The 20,964-nt window shown below is 50.3% G+C and overlaps 1 protein-coding gene across 1 annotated transcript in view; it reads right to left on the minus strand.

The window, feature by feature from the left end:
* Positions 1-20,964, minus strand: part of LOC144493935 (phosphofurin acidic cluster sorting protein 2-like) — a 410,987-nt gene that overhangs the window by 271,964 nt on the left and 118,059 nt on the right. Inside the window, exon 6 of the mRNA XM_078213510.1 lies at positions 5,779-5,870. Coding sequence (XP_078069636.1) covers positions 5,779-5,870 — 92 coding nt within the window. The remainder of the gene's footprint in view (positions 1-5,778; positions 5,871-20,964) is intronic.

Consider the following 20,964-nt stretch of genomic DNA (forward strand, 5'->3'; position numbering starts at 1 on the left):
AGGAAGAGAGAGTTGTATGAAATGTACAGGCAGCAAGGAACAGATCAGATGCTCGAGGAGTATAAAAAGTGCAAGAAGCTACTTAAGAGGGAAATCAGGAGGGCTAAAAGAAGACATGAGGTTGCTTTGGCAGACAGAGTGAAGGAAAATCCAAAGAGCTTCTATAGGTATGTTAGGAGCAAAAGGATAGTGAGGGATAAAATTGGTCCTCTTGAAGACCAGAGTGGTAGACTGTGTATGGAACCAAAAGAGATGGGGGAGATACTAAATGGTTTTTTTGCATCCGTATTTACTGAGGAAACGGGCATGGAGTCTACGGAAATAGGGCAAACTGGTAGGGAGGCCATGGAACCTTTACAGATTAAAGGGGAGGAGGTGCTCGCTGTCTTGAGGCAAATCAGAGTGGATAAATCCCCAGGACCGGACAGGGTATTCCCACGGACCTTGAGGGAAGCTAGTGTTGAACTTGCAGGGGCCCTGGCAGACATATTTAAAATGTCAGTATTCACGGGGGAGGTGCCGGATGATTGGAGGGTGGCTCATGTTGTTGCGTTGTTTAAAAAACGTTCCAAAAGAAATCCGGGAAATTATAGGCCAGTAAATTTGACGTCGGTGGTGGGCAAGTTATTGGAAGGTGTGATAAGGGATAGGAACTACAAATATTTGGATAGACAGGGACTTATTAGGGAGAGTCAACATGGCTTTGTGCGTGGTAGGTCATGTTTGACCAATCTATTAGAGTTTTTTGAGGAGGTTACCAGGAAAGTGGATGAAGGGAAGGCGGTGGATGTTGTCTACCTGGATTTCAGCAAGGCCTTTGACAAGGTCCCTCATGGGAGGTTAGTTAGGAAGGTTCAGTCACTAGGTATACATGGGGAGGTAGTAAATTGGATTAGACACTGGCTCAATGGAAGAAGCCAGAGAGTGGTTGTGGAGGATTGCTTCTCTGAGTGGAGACCTGTGACTAGTGGTGTGCCACAGGGATCGGTGTTGGGTCCATTGTTGTTTGTCATCTATATCAATGATCTGGATGATAATGTGGTAAATTGGATCAGCAAGTTTGCTGATGATACAAAGATTGGAGGTGTAGTGGACAGTGAGGAAGGTTTTCAAAGCTTGCAGAGGGATTTGGACCAACTAGAAAAATGGGCTGAAAAATGGCAAATGGAATTTAACGCAGACAAGTGTGAGATATTGCACATTGGAAGGACAAACCAAAGTAGAACGTACAGGGTAAATGGTAGGACTCTGAAGAGTGCAGTTGAACAGAGGGATCTGGGAATACAGGTACAGAATTCCCTAAAAGTGACATCACAGGTGGATAGGGTCGTAAAGAGTGCCTTTGGTACATTGGCCTTTATAAATCGGAGTATCGAGTATAAAAGTTGGAGTTTTATGGTAAGGTTATATAAGGCATTGGTGAGGCCGAATTTGGAGTATTGTGTACAGTTTTGGTCACCTAGTTACAGGAAGGATGTAAATAAGGTTGAAAGAGTGCAGAGAAGGTTCACAAGGATATTGCCGGGACTTGAGAAGCTGAGTTACAGAGAGAGATTGAATAGGTTGGGACTTTATTCCCTGGAGCGTAGAAGATTGAGCGGAGATTTGATAGAGGTGTATAAGATTTTGATGGTTATAGATAGAGTGAATGCAAGCAGGCTTTTTCCGCTGAGGCTAGGGGAGAAAAAACCCAGAGGGCATGGGTTAAGGGTGAAAGGAGAAAAGTTTAAAGGGAATATTAGGGGGGGCTTCTTCACGCAGAGAGTGGTGGGAGTGTGGAATGAGCTGCCGGATAAAGTGGTAAATGCGGGGTCACTTTTAACATTTAAGAAAAACTTGGACGGGTTCATGGATGAGAGGGGTGTGGAGGGATATGTTCCAAGTGCAGTTCAGTGGGACTAGGCATAAAATGGTTCGGCACAGACAAGAAGGGCCAAAAGGCCTGTTTCTCAGCTGTAATTTTCTATGGTTCTATGGTTCAGTCAGTCTGCGGCACAGAAACAGAGCATTCAGTCTACAGCACAGAAACAGAGCACCGAGTCTACCCAGAATCTGCTGGTATCTATATTCCACACAAGCCTTCCACCCAACTGTGTGGGATGTGTGAGGGGGCGATCCAAACAGGGGATTGCGGTGTAGAAGGGGACGGCTGGACATCGGTGGGGTGTGGGCAGAGTGTGGTCATATCTGGATCTCCAGGTATCGGTTGGGAGACGATAGGTTTAAAACTGAGATGAGGAGGAACTACTTCTCGCAGAGGGGGGTGAATGTGTGGAACTCGCTGCCCCATCGCGCGGGGGAGTCTGAATCATTGAATGGTTTCAAGAAGGAGATGGATATATTTCTGATAAAGGGATAAGGGGATATGGGGAACAGGTGGGGAGGTGGATGTGAGACCAGGGAGACATTAGCCATGATCTGATTGACTGACGGAGCAGGCTCAAAGGGCTGAAGTTGCCTAATTCTGGAATCATAGAATCCCGACATTTGGCCCATCGAGTCTGCACTGACCTCAATCCCACCCAGACCCTAACCCTGTAACCTCGTATATCTTACCTGTTAGTCCCCCTGACACTAAGGGGTGATGTTCGATGGACGATCAGATCTAACCTGCACATCTTTGAGTTTACTGCTGCTCCTAACTCCGATGTTCCTGTGTGATTTGGGGACAGGGATCGGGCTTGGGAATGGGTGGGAGATCTGGACTTAGGGGTGCGGAGTAGCTCTGGATTTGGGGGTGGAGGGTTGATCTGGACCTTTGGGTCAGGTTTATGGACGCGGGGGAGGAGTGGGGGGGGATTGTACATTGGAGGGGTGCGGGGTAGGGTTGGGTCTGTGGGGTGAGGGGTGTAGCTGGACATCGGGGAGGTGAAGGGGGGGCAGTTAGACATTGGGGGGTATGGGTGTCGTCAGGTTTCATTTGGGGGTGGGGAGGGTGGGGGCAGTTGTACATCTGGGGGGCGGGGGGGGGGGGTGTGGGGAGCGGTTAGACATCAATGGGGTGTGGGCCGGGTCAGGTCTGCAGGGGGGGGTGGGAGGGGAAACAGTGTGTTAATCAGGCCGGTGTAGGCAGCACAGTGGCACAGTGGTTAGCACTGCTGCCTCAGTGCCAGACACCCCGGTTCAATTCCCGGCTTGGGTGGGGTTTGCACATTCTCCCCGTGTCTGCGTGGGTTTCCTCCGGGTGCTGCGGTTTCCTCCCAGTCTGAAAGATGTGCTGGTCAGGTGGATTGGCTATGCTAAATTCTCCCTCAGTGTATCATGATGTGCAGGTTAAGTGGAGTAGCGGGGTAAATGTGTGGGGTTATGGGGGTAGGGAAGGAGTGAGCCTGGGTAAGATGCTCTGTTGGACAGTCAGTGCAGACTCGATGGGCTGAATGGCCTCCTGCTGCACTGTAGGGATTGTACGGTTCTATGGTGGCCTGTTCCTGTGTCTGCGTGGGTTTCCTTCAACTGCTCCAATTTCCTCCCACACTCCAAAGATGTGTGGGTTCGGTGGATTAGCCATGGTAAATACACATGTTTACAGGGATAGGGCGGGGGGTGAGCCTGGGGGTGACCCTGGGGGTGAGCCTGGGGGGTGAGCCTGGGGGTGAGCCTGGCGGTGAGCCGGGGCAAGATGCTCTGTCGGAGATTCTGTGCAGAGCCTGGGGGTGAGCCTGGGGGGTGAGCCTGGGGGTGAGCCTGGGGGGTGAGCCTGGGGGTGAGCCTGGGGGGTGAGCCTGGGGGGTGAGCCTGGGGGGTGAGCCTGGGGGTGAGCCTGGCGGTGAGCCGGGGTAAGATGCTCTGTCGGAGATTCTGTGCAGAGCCTGGGGGTGAGCCTGGGGGGTGAGCCTGGGGGGTGAGCCTGGGGGGTGAGCCTGGGGGGTGAGCCTGGGGGTGAGCCTGGGGGGTGAGCCTGGGGGGTGAGCCTGGGGGTGAGCCTGGCGGTGAGCCGGGGTAAGATGCTCTGTCGGAGATTCTGTGCAGAGCCTGGGGGTGAGCCTGGGGGGTGAGCCTGGGGGGTGAGCCTGGGGGGTGAGCCTGGGGGTGAGCCTGGCGGTGAGCCGGGGTAAGATGCTCTGTCGGAGATTCTGTGCAGAGCCTGGGGGTGAGCCTGGGGGGTGAGCCTGGGGGGTGAGCCTGGGGGGTGAGCCTGGGGGGTGAGCCTGGGGGGTGAGCCTGGGGGTGAGCCTGGGGGTGAGCCTGGGGGGTGAGCCTGGGGGTGAGCCTGGGGGGTGAGCCTGGGGGGTGAGCCTGGGGGTGAGCCTGGCGGTGAGTCGGGGTAAGATGCTCTGTCGGAGATTCGGTGCAGAGTTTAATGGCTGACTGACCCTCCTTCTCCACTTGGGGATTCTATGGTGTCAGATTGAGGGGTAGAGGGTGACAGGGGTTCCCTCAGGGTTCGAGGCTGCCGCGTGCACGGTTCAGACTGGCTGTTTAAATAGTTTCTTTGCAGTTAGAAGTGATTTTTTTTCCTTTTCAGAGTAAATTTAATGTTTCACTGGCAGAACCACCGGGAGTTTGCGATTTAATTCACCTTGTTAGATTGTTCCAGCTCAGTGCAATTGTCAAGGGGAAGTTCACACTTTCGGGTAATTGCTGGGTAAACCCTTACCATTTGATTTGATTTGATTTGATTTATTATTGTCACATGTATTAACATACAGTGAAAAGTATTGTTTCTTGCGCGCTATACAGACAAAGCATACCGTTCATAGAGAAGGAAAGGAGAGAGTGCAGAATGTAGTGTTACAGTCATAGCTAGGGTGTGGAGAAAGATCAACTTAATGCGAGGTAGGTCCATTCAAAAGTCTGACAGCAGCAGGGAAGAAGCTGTTCTTGAGTCGGTTGGTACGTGACCTCAGACTTTTGTATCTTTTTCCTGACGGAAGAAGGAAAGTGCAGACAGAGTCAATGGATGGGAGGCTGGTTTGCGAGACGGATTGGGCGACATTCACAACCTTTTGTAGTTCCTTGCGGTCTTGGGCAGAGCAGGAGCCATACCAAGCTGTGATACAACCAGAAAGAATGCTTTCTATGGTGCATCTGTAAAAGTTGGTGAGAGTCGTAGCTGGCATGCCAAATTTCCTTAGTCTTCTGAGAAAGTTGGTGGGCTTTCTTAACTATAGTGTCGGCATGGGGGGACCAGGACAGGTTGTTGGTGATCTGGACACCTAGAAACCTGAAGCTCTCGACCATTTCCACTTCGTCCCTGTTGATGTAGACAGGGGCATGTTCTCCTTTACACTTCCTGAAGTCGATGACTATCTCTTTCATTGAGGGAGAGATTATTGTTGCCGCACCAGTTCACCAGATTCTCTATCTCATTCCTGTACTCTGTCTCATCATTGTTTGAGATCCGACCCACTACGGTGGTGTCGTCAGCAAACCTGAAAATCGAGTTGGAGGGGAATTTGGCCACACAGTCATAGGTGTAATAGGTATAGTAGGGAGCTGAGAACACAGCCTTGTGGGGCACCGGTGTTGAGGATGATTGTGGAGGAGGTGTTGTTGCCTATCCTTACTGATTGTGGTCTGTGTGTTAGGAAGTTCAGGATCCAGTCCCAGAGGGAGGAGCCGAGGCCCAGGCCATGGAGTTTGGAGATGAGTTTTGTAGGAAGGAAGGAACTTCCAAGAGAAATTCCGCAGCGGATCTTTGGGATCCTCCCCAAATCTGATGCTGGGAGCCAGGAAGTTCTGGCCCAATGTTTTCTGGAACAGGCACTCCTGCCCAGTGTCTGTGCTGAGGATATGTGATCTGTGTAAGATGGCGTGTCGTGCTGGAATTCTCCCTACCTGACTCGGACCAGCATCATCGCTGCCTTCCTGCTCAGAGGAATAGCTATCGTCTTCTTCCTCGGAGTAATTATCAATATCTGGAGACCGATCTGCAACATGTTGAAGATTTTTTGAGAACATGGCAGGAACTGAACTGACTTTCTCATCTTGCACCTTTGCAGGATTCCATGCAATACAAGCTCCCTGACTAAGATAGACATAGAAATATAGAAGATAGGAGCAGGAGGAGGCCACTCGGCCCTTCGAGCCTGCTCCGCCATTCATCACAAGCATGGCTGATCATCAAATTCAATATCCTGATCCTGCCTTCCCCCCATATCCCTTGATCCCTTTTCCCCCCAAGAGCTATATGGAACTGCTTCTTGAAAACATACAATGTTTTGGCCATAACTGCTTACTGTGGTGGTGAATTCCACACATTCACCACTCTTTGGGTGAAGAAATGTCTCCTCACCTCTGTCCTAAATGGTCCACCCTGAATCCTCAGACTGTGGCCCCTGGTTCTGGACTCCCCCCACCATCGGGGACATCCTCCCTGCATCTACCCTGTCTAATCCTGTTAGAATTTATAAGTCTCTATGAGATCCCCCTCATTCTTCTGAACTCCAGCGAAAACAATCCTAACCCAGTCAATCTCTCCTCACACATCAATCCCGCCATCCCCGGAATCAGCCTGGTAAACCTTCGCTTCACTCTGTCTACAGCAAGAACATCCTTCCTCAGATAAGCAGACAAAACTGCACACACTGTTCCCAGTGTGGCCTCACCAAGGCCGTGTATAATTACATCAAAACATCCCTATTCCTATACTCAAATCCTCTCGCTATGAAGACGAACATACCATTTGCCTTCTTTACTGCCTGCTGCACCTGCACGCTTACTTTCAGCGACTGATGCACAAGGACACCCAGGTCCCGCTGCACACTCCCCTCTCCTAATTTATGGCCAACAAGAAAAAGAAGAAAGAAAAGTTCCACGAGATGGAGCCACCTTCCATGGTTAACTAAACAAAGTTAAAGTTAGCATCAAACTTAAAGAAAAAATATATAATTGTGCAAAGATGAGTGGAAAATCAGATGTCTGGACAAAGTTTAAAAAGCAGCAAAGAATTTTTCTCCGGGGCGGCAAGGTAGCACAGTGGTTAGCACTGCTGCTTCACAGCTCCAGGGACCTGGGTTCGATTCCCGGCTCGGGTCACTGTCTGTGTGGAGTCTGCACATTCTCCTCGTGTCTGCGTGGGTTTCCTCCGGGTGCTCCAGTTTCCTCCCACAGTCCAAAGATGTGCGGGTTAGGTTGATTGGCCGTGCTAAAATTGCCCCTTAGTGTCCTGAGGTGCATAGGTTATAGGGATTAGTGTGTAAATATATAGGGATATGTGGATAGGGTCTGGGTGGGATTGTGGTCGGTGCAGACTCGATGGGCCGAATGGCCTCTTTCTGCACTGTAGGGTTTCTATGATTCAATGAATGGCTAAAAGGAGGAGAAAACTAGAGTATGAGAGAAAGAGATCTAGAAATGCAAAGATCGAAACTAAGAGTTTTTACAGACATTTAAATAGAAAAAGAGTTAATAAACTCAGCATTGCTCCTATAGAAAGTGAGTCTGGGCAATTAATTAGGGAAAACAATGTGGTGGTGGATGAATTGAACTGGTATTTTGCATCAGTCTTCACGACAGTGATACCAGGAACATCCCAGAAATAGCTGCAAATAGAACATAGAACAGTACAACACAGAACAGGCCCTTCGGCACTCAATGTTGTGCCGAGCTTTATCCGAAACCAAGATCAAGCTATCCCACTCCCTATCATCCTGCTGTGCTCCATGTGCCTATCCAATAACCGCTTGAAAGTTCCTGAAGTGTCTGACTCCACTATCACAGCAGGCAGTCCATTCCACACCCCAACCACTCTCTGAGTAAAGAACCTACCTCTGATATCCTTCCTATATCTCCCACCACGAACCCTATAGTTATGCCCCCTAGTAACAGCTACATCCACCCGAGGAAATAGTCTCTGAACGTTCACTCTATCTATCCCCCTCATCATCTTATAAACCTCTATTAAGTCGCCTCTCATCCTCCTCCGCTCTAAAGAGATAAGCCCTAGCTCCCTCAACCTTTCCTCATAAGACCTGCCCTCCAAACCAGGCAGCATCCTGGTAAATCTCCTTTGCACTCTCTCCAATGCTTCCACGTCCTTCTTATAGTGAGGTGACCAGAACTGCACACAATATTCCAAATGTGGTCTCACCAAGGTCCTGTACAGTTGCAGCATAACCCCACGGCTCTTAAACTCCAACCCCCTGTTAATAAACGCGAACACACTATAGGCCTTCTTCACGGCTCTATCCACTTGACTGGCAACCTTTAGAGATCTGTGGATATGAACCCCAAGATCTCTCTGCTCCTCCACATTCCTCAGAACCCTGCCGTTGACCCTGTAATCCGCATTCAAATTTGTCCTACCAAAATGAATCACCTCACACTTATCAGGGTTAAACTCCATCTGCCATTTTTCGGCCCAGCTCTGCATCTTATCAATGTCTCTTTGCAGCCTACAACAGCCCTCCACCTCATCCACTACTCCACCAATCTTAGTGTCATCAGCAAATTTACTGATCCACCCTTCAGCCCCCTCCTCCAAGTCATTGATAAAAATCACAAATAGCAGAGGACCCAGCACTGATCCCTGTGGTACACCGCTGGTAACTGGTCTCCAGTCTGAAAATTTTCTATCCACCACCACCCTCTGTCTTCTATGAGATATGATGTGGAGATGCCGGCGTTGGACTGGGGTAAACACAGTAAGAAGTTTAACAACACCAGGTTAAAGTCCAACAGGTTTATTTGGTAGCAAAAGCCACACAAGCTTTCGGAGCCCCAAGCCCCTTCTTCAGGTGAGTGGGAATTCTGTTCACAAACAGGGCATATAAAGACACAAACTCAATTTACATGAATAATGGTTGGAATGCGAATACTTACAGCTAATCAAGTCTTTAAGATACAAATAATGTGAGTGGAGAGAGCATCAAGACAGGCTAAAGAGATGTGTATTGTCTCCAGACAGGACAGCCAGTGAGACTCTGCAGGTCCAGGCAGGCTGTGGGGATTACAAATAGTGTGACATGAACCCTGTGGAGACAACCCTGGTAATTATAGACCGGTGAGCCTTACTTCTGTTGGGGCAAAGTATTGGAAAGGATTATAAGAGATAGGGTTTATAATCACCTGGAAAGGAATAATTTGATTAGGGATAGTCAGAACGGTTTTGTGAAGGGTAGGTCGTGCCTCACAAACCTTATTGAGTTCTTTGAGAAGGTGACCAAAGAGGTGGATGAGGGTACAGCGGTTGATGTGGTGTATATGGATTTCAGCAAAGTGTTTGATAAGGTTCCCCATGGTAAGCTTTTGCAGAAAATACGGACACATGGGATTTAGTGGTTTGGATCAGGAATTGGCGAGCTGGAAGAAAACAGAGGGTGGTGGTTGATGGGAAATATTCATCCTGGAGTTCAGTTACTAGTGGTGTACCGCAAGGATCTGTTTTCGGGCCACTGCTGTTTGTCATTATTATTAATGACCTGGATGAGGGCGCAGAACATAGAACATAGAACAGTACAGCACAGAACAGGCCCTTCGGCCCACGATGTTGTGCCGAGCTTTATCTGAAACCAAGATCAAGCTATCCCACTCCCTATCATCCTGGTGTGCTCCATGTGCCTATCCAATAACCGCTTAAATGTTTCTAAAGTGTCTGACTCCACTATCACTGCAGGCAGTCCATTCCACACCCCAACCACTCTTTGCGTAAAGAACCTACCTCTGATATCCGTCCTGTATCTCCCACCACGAACCCTATAGTTATGCCCCCTTGTAATAGCTCCATCCACCCAAGGAAATAGTCTTTGAACGTTCACTCTATCTATCCCCTTCATCATTTTATACACCTCTATTAAGTCTCCCCTCAGCCTCCTCCGCTCCAGAGAGAACAGCCCTAGCTCCCTCAACCTTTCCCCATATGACCTACCCTCCAAACCAGGCAGCATCCTGGTAAATCTCCTCTGCACTCCTTCCAGCGCTTCCACATCCTTCCTATAGTGAGGTGACCAGAACTGCACACAATATTCCAAATGTGGTCTCACCAAGGTCCTGTACAGTTGCAGCATAACCCCACGGCTCTTAAACTCCAACCCCCTGTTAATAAAAGCTAACACACTAAAGGCCTTCTTCACAGCTCTATCCACTTGACTGGCAACCTTTAGAGATCTGTGGATATGGACCCCAAGATCTCTCTGTTCCTCCACAGTCTTCAGAACCCTACCTTTGACCCTGTAATCCACATTTAAATTTGTCCTACCAAAATGAATCACCTCACATTTATCAGGGTTAAACTCCATTTGCCATTTTTCAGCCCAGCTTTGCATCCTATCTATGTCTCTTTGCAGCCTACAACAGCCCTCCACCTCATCCACTACTCCACCAATCTTGGTGTCATCAGCAAATTTACTGATCCACCCTTCAGCCCCCTCCTCTAAGTCATTAATAAAAATCACAAAGAGCAGAGGACCAAGCACTGATCCCTGCGGCACACCGTTAGCAACCTGCCTCCAATCCGAAAATTTTCCATCGACCACCACCCTCTGTCTTCGGTCAGACAGCCAGTTGCCTATCCAATCGGCCAACTTTCCCTCTATCCCACACCTCCTCACTTTCATCATAAGCCGACCATGGGGGACCTTATCAAACGCCTTACTGAAATCCATGTATATGACATCAACTGCCCTACCTTCATCAACACACTTAGTTACCTCCTCAAAAAATTCTATCAAATTTGTGAGGCACGACTTGCCCTTCACGAATCCGTGCTGACTATCTCGGATTAATCCGCATCTTTCTAAATGGTCGTAAATCCCATCCCTAAGGATGGGTTAGTAAATTTGCAGATGACACTAAAGTCGGTGGAGTTGTAGACAGTGCGGAGGGAAGTGGCAGGTTACAGAGGGACATAGATAAGCTGCAGAGCTGGGCTGAGAGGTGGCAAATGGAGTTTAATGCGGAAAAGTGTGAGGTGATTCACTTTGGAAGGAGTAACAGGAATACAGAGTACTGGGTTAATGGTAAGATACTTCGTAATGTGGATGAACAGAGGGATCTGGGTGTCCATGTGCATAGATCCCTGAAAGTTGGCACACAGGTTGATAGGGTTGTTAAGAAGGCGTACGGTGTGTTAGCTTTTATTGGTAGAGGGATTGAGTTTTGGAGCCAGGAGGTCATGTTGCAACTGTACAAAACTCTGGTGCGGCCGCACTTGGAGTATTGCGTACAGTTCTGGTCGCCGCATTATAGGAAAGATGTGGAAGTGTTGGAAAGGGTGCAGAGGAGATTTACCAGGATGTTGCCTGGTATGGTGGGAAAATCGTATGAGGAAAGGCTGAGGGGCTTGAGGTTGTTTTCGTTAGAGAGAAGAAGGTTTGGAGGAAATAATAACAAATGGGATTACTATCTCAATGGAAACAAATTAAAACATGCTACCGTGCAAAGGGACCTGGGGGTCCTTGTGCATGAGACGCAAAAGCCCAGTCTGCAGGTACAACAGGTGATCAAGAAGGCAAATGGGATGTTGGCCTATATTGCGAGGGGGATAGAATATAAAAGTAGGGATGTCTTGATGCACCTGTACAGGGCATTGGTGAGGCCGCAGCTGGAATACTGTGTGCAGTATTGGTCCCCTTATATGAGGAAGGATATATTGGCATTGGAGGGAGTGCAGAGAAGGTTCACCAGGTTGATACCGGAGATGAGGGGTTTGGATTATGAGGAGAGGCTGAGGAGATTGGGTTTGTACTCGTTGGAGTTTAGAAGGATGAGGGGGGATCTTATGGAGACCTATAAGATAATGCGGGGGCTGGATAGGGTGGAGGCGGAGAGATTCTTTCCACTTAGTAAGGAAGTTAAAACTAGAGGACACAGCCTCAAAATAAAGGGGGGTCGGTTTAAGACAGAGTTGAGGAGGAACTTCTTCTCCCAGAGGGTGGTGAATCTCTGGAATTCTCTGCCCACTGAGGTGGTGGAGGCTACCTCGCTGAAGATGTTTAAAGCGCGGATGGATGGATTCCTGATCGGTAAGGGAATTAAGGGTTATGGGGATCAGGCGGGTAAGTGGTACTGATCCACGTCAAATCAGCCATGATCTTATTGAATGGCGGGGCAGGCTCGAGGGGCTAGATGGCCTACTCCTGCTCCTATTTCTTATGTTCTTATGTTAAGAGGTGACTTAATAGAGGCATACAAGATGATCAGAGGATTAGATAGGGTGGATAGTGAGAGCATTTTTCCTCGGATGGTGATAGCTAACACTAGGGGACATAGCTTTAAATTGAGGGGTGATAGATATAGGACAGATGTTAGAGGTAGGTTCTTTACTCAGAGAGTAGTAAGGGCGTGGAATGCCCTGCCTGCAGCAGTAATGGACTCGTCAACATTAAGAGCATTCAAATGGTTATTGGATAAACATATGGATGATATTGGAATAGTGTAGATTAGAGGGGCTTTAGATTGGTTTCACTGGTCGGCGCAACATCGAGGGCCGAAGGGCCTGTACTGCGCTGTAATGTTCTATGTTCTATGTTCAGTATCCCGGTTGAGGCCGTCCTCATGTGTGCGGAACTTGGCTATTAGTTTCTGCTCAGCGACTCTGCGCCATCGTGTGTTGTGAAGGCCGCCTTGGAGAACGCTTACCCGAATATCAGGGGCCGAATGCCCGTGACCGCATGATTAGCTGTAAGTATTCGCATTCCAACCATTATTCATGTAAATTGAGTTTGTGTCTTTATATGCCCTGTTTGTGAACAGAATTCCCACTCACCTGAAGAAGGGGCTTGGGGCTCCGAAAGCTTGTGTGGCTTTTGCATCAAATAAACCTGTTGGACTTTAACCTGGTGTTGTTAAACTTCTTTCTATGAGATAGCCAGTTAATAGAACATAGATAAATCAGGAAATGGAAGTGAGAGAGGAACTCTGGAAAATTACAATCAGCAGGGAAGTGACACTGAGTAAACTGTTAGGTCTACGGGCTGACAATCCCAGGGTCCAGATGTTAGGTCTACGGGCTGACAATCCCAGGGTCCAGATGTTAGGTCTACGGGCTGACAATCCCAGGGTCCAGATGTTAGGTCTACAGGCTGACAATCCCAGGGTCCAGATGTTAGGTCTACGGGCTGACAATCCCAGGGTCCAGATGTTAGGTCTACGGGCTGACAATCCCAGGGTCCAGATGTTAGGTCTACGGGCTGACAATCCCAGGGTCCAGATGTTAGGTCTACAGGCTGACAATCCCAGGGTCCAGATGTTAGGTCTACGGGCTGACAATCCCAGGGTCCAGATGTTAGGTCTACGGGCTGACAATCCCAGGGTCCAGATGTTAGCTCTACAGGCTGACAATCCCAGGGTCCAGAAGGACTTCATCCTCAGGTATTAGAACGTGACGAGGGTGATAGTTGACGTGTTGGTTTTAATTTTCCAAAATACCGAGATTCGGGAAAGGTTCTATCAGATTAGAAAATAGGGAACGTAATTCTTTTATTTAAAAAGGGAGGGGTGCAGAAAGCAGGAAACTACAGGCCAGCTAGTCTAACACCTGTCAGAGGGAACATGTTAGAAGCCATTATTAAAGATGTTATAGTGGGGCACTTGGAAAACTTCACGACAATCAGGCAGAGTCGACGTGGTTTTGTGAAAGGGAAATCATGTTTAACCAGGTTATTGGAGTTCTTTGAAACAGTCACAGATAAGTGGCACAGTGGTTAGCACTGCTACCTCAGCGCCAGGGACCCGGGTCAGCACGGTGGCACAGTGGTTAGCACTGCTGCCTCACAGCGCCAGGGACCCGGGGCAGCACGGTGACACAGTGGTTAGCACTGCTCCCTCACAGCGCCAGGGACCCGGGGCAGCACGGGGACACAGTGGTTAGCACTGCTGCCTCACAGTGCCAGGGACCCGGGGCAGCACGGTGACACAGTGGTTAGCACTGCTCCCTCACAGCGCCAGGGACCCGGGGCAGCACGGGGACACAGTGGTTAGCACTGCTGCCTCACAGAGCCAGGGACCCGGGGCAGCACGGTGACACAGTGGTTAGCACTGCTGCCTCACAGTGCCAGGGACCCGGGGCAGCACAGTGGCACAGTGGTTAGCACTGCTACCTCAGCGCCAGGGACCCGGGTCAGCACGGTGGCACAGTGGTTAGCACTGCTGCCTCACAGAGCCAGGGACCCGGGGCAGCACGGTGGCACAGTGGTTAGCACTGCTGCCTCACAGCGCCAGGGACCCGGGGCAGCACGGTGACACAGTGGTTAGCACTGCTCCCTCACAGCGCCAGGGACCCGGGGCAGCACGGGGACACAGTGGTTAGCACTGCTGCCTCACAGTGCCAGGGACCCGGGGCAGCACGGTGACACAGTGGTTAGCACTGCTCCCTCACAGCGCCAGGGACCCGGGGCAGCACGGGGACACAGTGGTTAGCACTGCTGCCTCACAGAGCCAGGGACCCGGGGCAGCACGGTGACACAGTGGTTAGCACTGCTCCCTCACAGTGCCAGGGACCCGGGGCAGCACGGTGACACAGTGGTTAGCACTGCTGCCTCACAGTGCCAGGGACCCGGGGCAGCACGGTGGCACAGTGGTTAGCACTGCTGCCTCACAGCGCCAGGGACCCGGGGCAGCACGGTGACACAGTGGGTTAGCACTGCTCCCTCACAGAGCCAGGGACCCGGGGCAGCACGGTGGCACAGTGGTTAGCACTGCTCCCTCACAGTGCCAGGGACCCGGGGCAGCACGGTGACACAGTGGGTTAGCACTGCTGCCTCACAGTGCCAGGGACCCGGGGCAGCACGGTGACACAGTGGTTAGCACTGCTGCCTCACAGTGCCAGGGACCCGGGGCAGCACGGTGACACAGTGGTTAGCACTGCTGCCTCACAGCGCCAGGGACCCGGGGCAGCACAGTGGCACAGTGGTTAGCACTGCTGCCTCACAGCGCCAGGGACCCGGGGCAGCACGGTGACACAGTGGTTAGCGCTGCTGTCCCACAGTGCCAGGGACCCGGGGCAGCACGGTGACACAGTGGTTAGCACTGCTGTCTCACAGAGCCAGGGACCCGGGGCAGCACGGTGACACAGTGGTTAGCACTGCTGCCTCACAGTGCCAGGGACCCGGGGCAGCACGGTGACACAGTGGTTAGCACTGCTGCCTCTGGTAGGCTGGTGAAAAAGGTTGGATCTCATGGGATAAAGGGGGAGGTGGCTAGATGGGTGGAGAACTGGCTTGGTCACAGAAGACAGAGGGTGGTAGTGGAAGGGTCTTTTTCCGGCTGGATGCCTGTGACTAGTGGTGTTCAGCAGGGCTCTGTATTGGGACCTCTGCTGTTTGTGATTTATATAAACGATCTGGAAGAAGGTGTAACTGGGGTGATCAGTAAGTTTGCGGATGACACAAAATTGGCAGGTCTTGCAGATAGTGAGGAACATTGTCAGAGGCTACAGAAGGATATAGATAGGCTGGAAATTTGGGCAAAGAAATGGCAGAGGGAGTTCAATCCTGATAAATACGAAGTGATGCATTTTGGTAGAAATAATGTAGGGAGGAGCTATACGATAAATGGCAGAACCATAAAGGGTGAAGATACGCAGAGGGACCTGGGTGTGCACGTCCACAGATCCTTGAAGGTGACGTCACAGGTGGAGAAGGTGGTGAAGAAGGCATATGGCATGCTTGCCTTCATAGGACGGGGCATAGAGTATAAAAGTTGGGGTCTGATGTTGCAGATGTATAGAACTTGGTTCGGCCGCATTTGGAATACTGCGTCCAGTTCTGGTCGCCACACTACCAGAAGGACGTGGAGGCTTTGGAGAGAGTACAGAGGAGGTTTACCAGGATGTTGCCTGGTATGGAGGGGCTTAGTTATGAGGAGAGATTGGGTAAACTGGGGTTGTTCTCCCTGGAAAGACGGAGGATGAGGGGAGACTTAATAGAGGTGTATAAAATTATGAAAGGCATAGATAGGGTGAACGGTGGGAAGCTTTTCCCCAGGTCGGTGGTGACGTTCATGAGGGGTCATAGGTTCAAGGTGAAGGGGGTTGAGGTTTAACACGGATATCAGAAGGACATATTTTACAAGAGGGTGGTGGGGGCCTGGAATGCGCTGCCAGGCAAGGTGGTGGAGGCGGACACACTGGGAACGTTTAAGACTTATCTAGACAGCCATATGAACGGAGTGGGAATGGAGGGATACAAAAGAATGGTCTCATTTGGACCAGGGAGCGGCACGGGCTTGGAGGGCCGAAGGGCCTGTTCCTGTGCTGTATTGTTCTTTATTCTTTGTTTGCCTCACAGCGCCAGGGACCCGGGGCAGCACGGTGACACAGTGGGTGAGCACTGCTGCCTCACAGCGCCAGGGACCCGGGGCAGCACGGTGACAGTGGTTAGCACTGCTGCCTCACAGCGCCAGGGACCCGGGACAGCACGGTGACAGTGGTTAGCACTGCTGCCTCACAGCACCAGGGACCCGGGTTCAATTCCAGCCTTGGGTCACAGTTTGTGTGGAGTCTGCACGTTCTCCCTGTCTGAGTGGGTTTTCTCCGGTGCTCCGGTTTCCTCCCACAGTCCAAAAATGTGCCGGTTCAGTGGATTAGCCATGGTAAATGCATGGGGTTACGGTGATTGGGTGATAGTGGGGAGGCCTGGGTAAGAAGCTCTTTCTGAGAGACACTGCCGACTCGATGGGCTGAATGGCCTCTTTCTGCACTGTAGCGATTCTATGGTTCTATGAAGGGGAATCAGTGGATGCACTTTCCTTAGATTTCCAGAAGGCAATTAATAAAGTGCCACATCAAAGGTATTGTGGAAAATAAAATCTTGTGGTGTTGGGGGTTACATATTAGAGTCATAGAGGTTTACAGCATGGAAACAGGCCCTTCGGCCCAACTTGTCCGTGCCGCCCTTATTTTTTTTAAAACCTCTAAGCTAATCCCAATTGCCTGCATTTGGCCCATATCCCTCTATACCCATCGTACCCATGTAACTGTCTAAATGCTTTTTAAAAGACAAAATTGTACCCGCCTCTACTACTACCTCTGGCAGCTTGTTCCAGACACTCTCCACCCTCTGTGTGAAAAAATTGCCCCTCTGGACACTTTTGTATCTCTCCCCTCTCACCTTAAACCTGTGCCCTCTAGTTTGAGACTTCCCTACCTTTGGGAAAAGATATTGACTATCGAGCTGATCTGTGCCCCTCATTATTTTATAGACCTCTATAAGATCACCCCTCAGCCTCCTACGCTCCAGAGAAAAAAGTCCCAGTCCATCCAGCCTCTCCTTATAACTCAAACCATCAAGTCCTGGTAGCATCCTAGTAAATCTTTTCTGCACTCTTTCCAGTTTAATAATATCCTTTCTATAATAGGGTGACCAGAATATTGGCATATTGGCATGGATTGAAGATTAGTCAGCTCACAGGAAACAGAGAGTAGGCATAAATGGGTCACTTTCTGGTTGGTGGGATGCGGCGAGTGGTGTGTCACAGGGATCAGTGCTGGATCTTAACTTTTTAGAATTAATAGAAATAAATAAATTTATAGAAATGAAAGGACTGAAGATACGGTTGTGAAATTTGCCGATTACGAAAGATCGTAGGAGAAATGTTGTGAAGAGAGGATAAGGAGATTACAAAGGGTAATAGATCGGTTTGGTGAGTGAGCAAAGATGTGAAATTGTCAGCTTTGGTCGGATGAAACAAAAAGAAACATAAATGGTGACAAATTGCAGAACTCTGAGATATAGTGGGATCTGGGTGTCTGAGAGCAAGGATGTGGAGAGGATGTTAATCACTCACTCACCGTGTGGGTGCCGGGTGAATCACTCACCGTGTGGGTGCCGGGTGAATCACTCACCGTGTGGGTGCCGGGTGAATCACTCACCGTGTGGGTGTACTACAGACCACCCAACAGCCCACGGGAAGTGGAGGAGAGGATATGTCAGGAGATTCTGGATAGGTGCAGAAAAAATAGAGTTGTTGTAGTGGGGGACTTTAATTTCCCTGGCACAGACTGGAAAGTGCTTAGAGCTGAGGGTCCGGACGGGGAGGAATTTGTAAAATGCGTACTGGAAGGTTCTTTGGAACAGTATGTAGATAGCCCGACTAGAGAGGGGGCTATACTGGACCTGGTACTGGGAAATGAACCCGGTCAGGTCATCAAAGTTTCGGTAGGGGAACATGTGGCAAATAGTGACCACAACTCTGTTAACTTTAGGATAGTAATGGACAAGGATGAGTGCTGTCCTACGGGCAGGGTGCTAAATTGGGGGAAGGCTAACTATAGCCGGATTAGGCAGGAATTGGTGGATGTTGATTGGGAGAGGATGTTCGAGGGTAAGTCCGCGTCTGGCATGTGGGAGTCTTTTAAGGAACTATTGATAAGGCTGCAGGATAGGCATGTGCCTGTAAAAAGGAAAGATAGGAAAGGTAGGATTCGAGAGCCGTGGATAACCAGGGAAATTGAGGATCTGATTAAAATGAAAAGGGAGGCGTACGTTAAGTCCAGGCAACTGAAAACAGATGGAGCTCTGGAGGAATACAGAGAGAGTAGGAAAGAACTCAAACGGGGAGTTAGAAGGGCAAAAAGAGGTCACGAGATGTTCTTGGCAGGCAGGATTAAGGAGAATCCTAAGGCATTCTATTCATACGTTAGGAACAAAAGAGTTGTCAGGGAGAAAATCAGACCTCTCAGGGACAAAGGAGGGGAATTATGCTTAGAACCCAAGGGAATAGGGGAGATCCTAAATGAATACTTTGCATCGGTATTCACGAAGGAGAGGGGCGTGTTAACCGGGAGTGTCTCGGAGGGAGGTGTTGACCCGTTAGAGAAAATCTCCATTACAAGAGAGGAAGTGTTAGGTTTTTTAGGGAACATTAAAACTGACAAAGCCCCAGGGCCTGATGGCATCTATCCTCGACTGCTCAGGGAGACGAGAGATGAAATTGCTGGGCCTCTGACGGAAATCTTTGTCACTTCTTTGGACACGGGTGAGGTCCCTGAGGATTGGAGGATAGCGAATGTGGTCCCGTTGTTTAAGAAGGGTAGCAGGGATAACCCAGGAAATTATAGGTCGGTGAGCTTGACGTCCGTGGTAGGGAAGTTGTTGGAGAGGATTCTTAGAGACAGGATGTATGTGCATTGAGAACGGAACAATCTCATTAGTGACAGACAGCATGGTTTTGTAAGAGGGAGGTCGTGCCTTACAAATTTGGTGGAGTTTTTTGAGGAAGTGACAAAAACGGTTGATGAAGGAAGGGCCGTGGATGTCGTCTATATGGATTTCAGTAAGGCATTTGACAAAGTCCCACATGGCAGGTTGGTTAAGAAGGTTAAGGCTCATGGGATACAAGGAGAAGTGGCTAGATGGGTGGAGAACTGGCTTGGCCATAGGAGACAGAGGGTAGTGGTCGAAGGGTCTTTTTCCGGCTGGAGGTCTGTGACCAGTGGTGTTCCGCAGGGCTCTGTACTGGGGCCTCTGCTATTTGTGATATATATAAATGATTTGGAAGAAGGTGTAACTGGTGTAATCAGCAAGTTTGCGGATGACACGAAGATGGCTGGACTTGCGGATAGCGAAGAGCATTGTCGGGCAATACAGCAGGATATAGATAGGCTGGAAAATTGGGCGGAGAGGTGGCAGATGGAGTTTAATCCGGATAAATGCGAAGTGATGCATTTTGGAAGAAATAATGTAGGGAGGAGTTATACAATAAATGGCAGAGTCATCAGGAGTATAGAAACACAGAGGGACCTAGGTGTGCAAGTCCACAAATCCTTGAAGGTGGCAACACAGGTGGAGAAGGTGGTGAAGAAGGCATATGGTATGCTTGCCTTTATAGGACGGGGTATAGAGTATAAAAGCTGGAGTCTGATGATGCAGCTGTATAGAACGCTGGTTAGGCCACATTTGGAGAACTGCGTCCCGTTCTGGTCGCCGCACTACCAGAAGGACGTGGAGGCGTTAGAGAGAGTGCTGAGAAGGTTTACCAGGATGTTGCCTGGTATGGAGGGTCTTAGCTATGAGGAGAGATTGGGTAAACTGGGGTTGTTCTCCCTGGAAAGACGGAGAATGAGGGGAGATCTAATAGAGGTGTACAAGATTATGAAGGGGATAGATAGGGTGAACAGTGGGAAGCTTTTTCCCAGGTCGGAGGTGACGATCACGAGGGGTCACGGGCTCAAGGTGAGAGGGGCGAGGTATAACTCAGATATCAGAGGGACGTTTTTTACACAGAGGGTGGTGGGGGCCTGGAATGCGCTGCCAAGTAGGGTGGTGGAGGCAGGCACGCTGACATCGTTTAAGACTTACCTGGATAGTCACATGAGCAGCCTGGGAATGGAGGGATACAAACGATTGGTCTAGTTGGACCAAGGAGCGGCACGGGCTTGGGGGGCCGAAGGGCCTGTTTCCTGTGCTGTACTGTTCTTTGTTCTTTGTTTGGGTGCCGGGAGAATCACTCACCGCGTGGGTGCCGGGTGAATCACTCACCGTGTGGGTGCCGGGTGAATCACTCACCGTGTGGGTGCCGGGTGAATCACTCACCGTGTGAGTGCCGGGTGAATCACTCACTCACCGTGTGGGTGCCGGGTGAATCACTCACTCACCGTGTGGGTGCCGGGTGAATCCCTCACCGTGTGGGTGCCGGGTGAATCACTCACCGTGTGGGTGCCGGGTGAATCACTCACCGTGTGGGTGCCGGGTGAATCACTCACCGTGTGAGTGCCGGGTGAATCACTCACTCACCGTGTGGGTGCCGGGCGAATCACTCACCGTGTGGGTGCTGGGTGAATCACTCACCGTGTGGGTGCTGGGTGAATCACTCATCGTGTGGGTGCCGGGTGAATCACTCACCGTGTGGGTGCCGGGTGAATCACTCACCGTGTGGGTGCCGGGTGAATCACTCACCGTGTGGGTGCCGGGTGAGTCACTCACCGTGTGGGTGCTGGGTGAATCACTCACCGTGTGGGTGCCGGGCGAATCACTCACCGTGTGGGTGCTGGGTGAATCACTCACCGTGTGGGTGCCGGGTGAATCACTCACCGTGTGGGTGCCGGGTGAATCACTCACCGTGTGGGTGCCGGGTGAATCACTCACT

This window comes from Mustelus asterias, chromosome 5 (genome assembly GCF_964213995.1).
Source record: "Mustelus asterias chromosome 5, sMusAst1.hap1.1, whole genome shotgun sequence".
Lineage (NCBI taxonomy): Eukaryota > Metazoa > Chordata > Chondrichthyes > Carcharhiniformes > Triakidae > Mustelus > Mustelus asterias.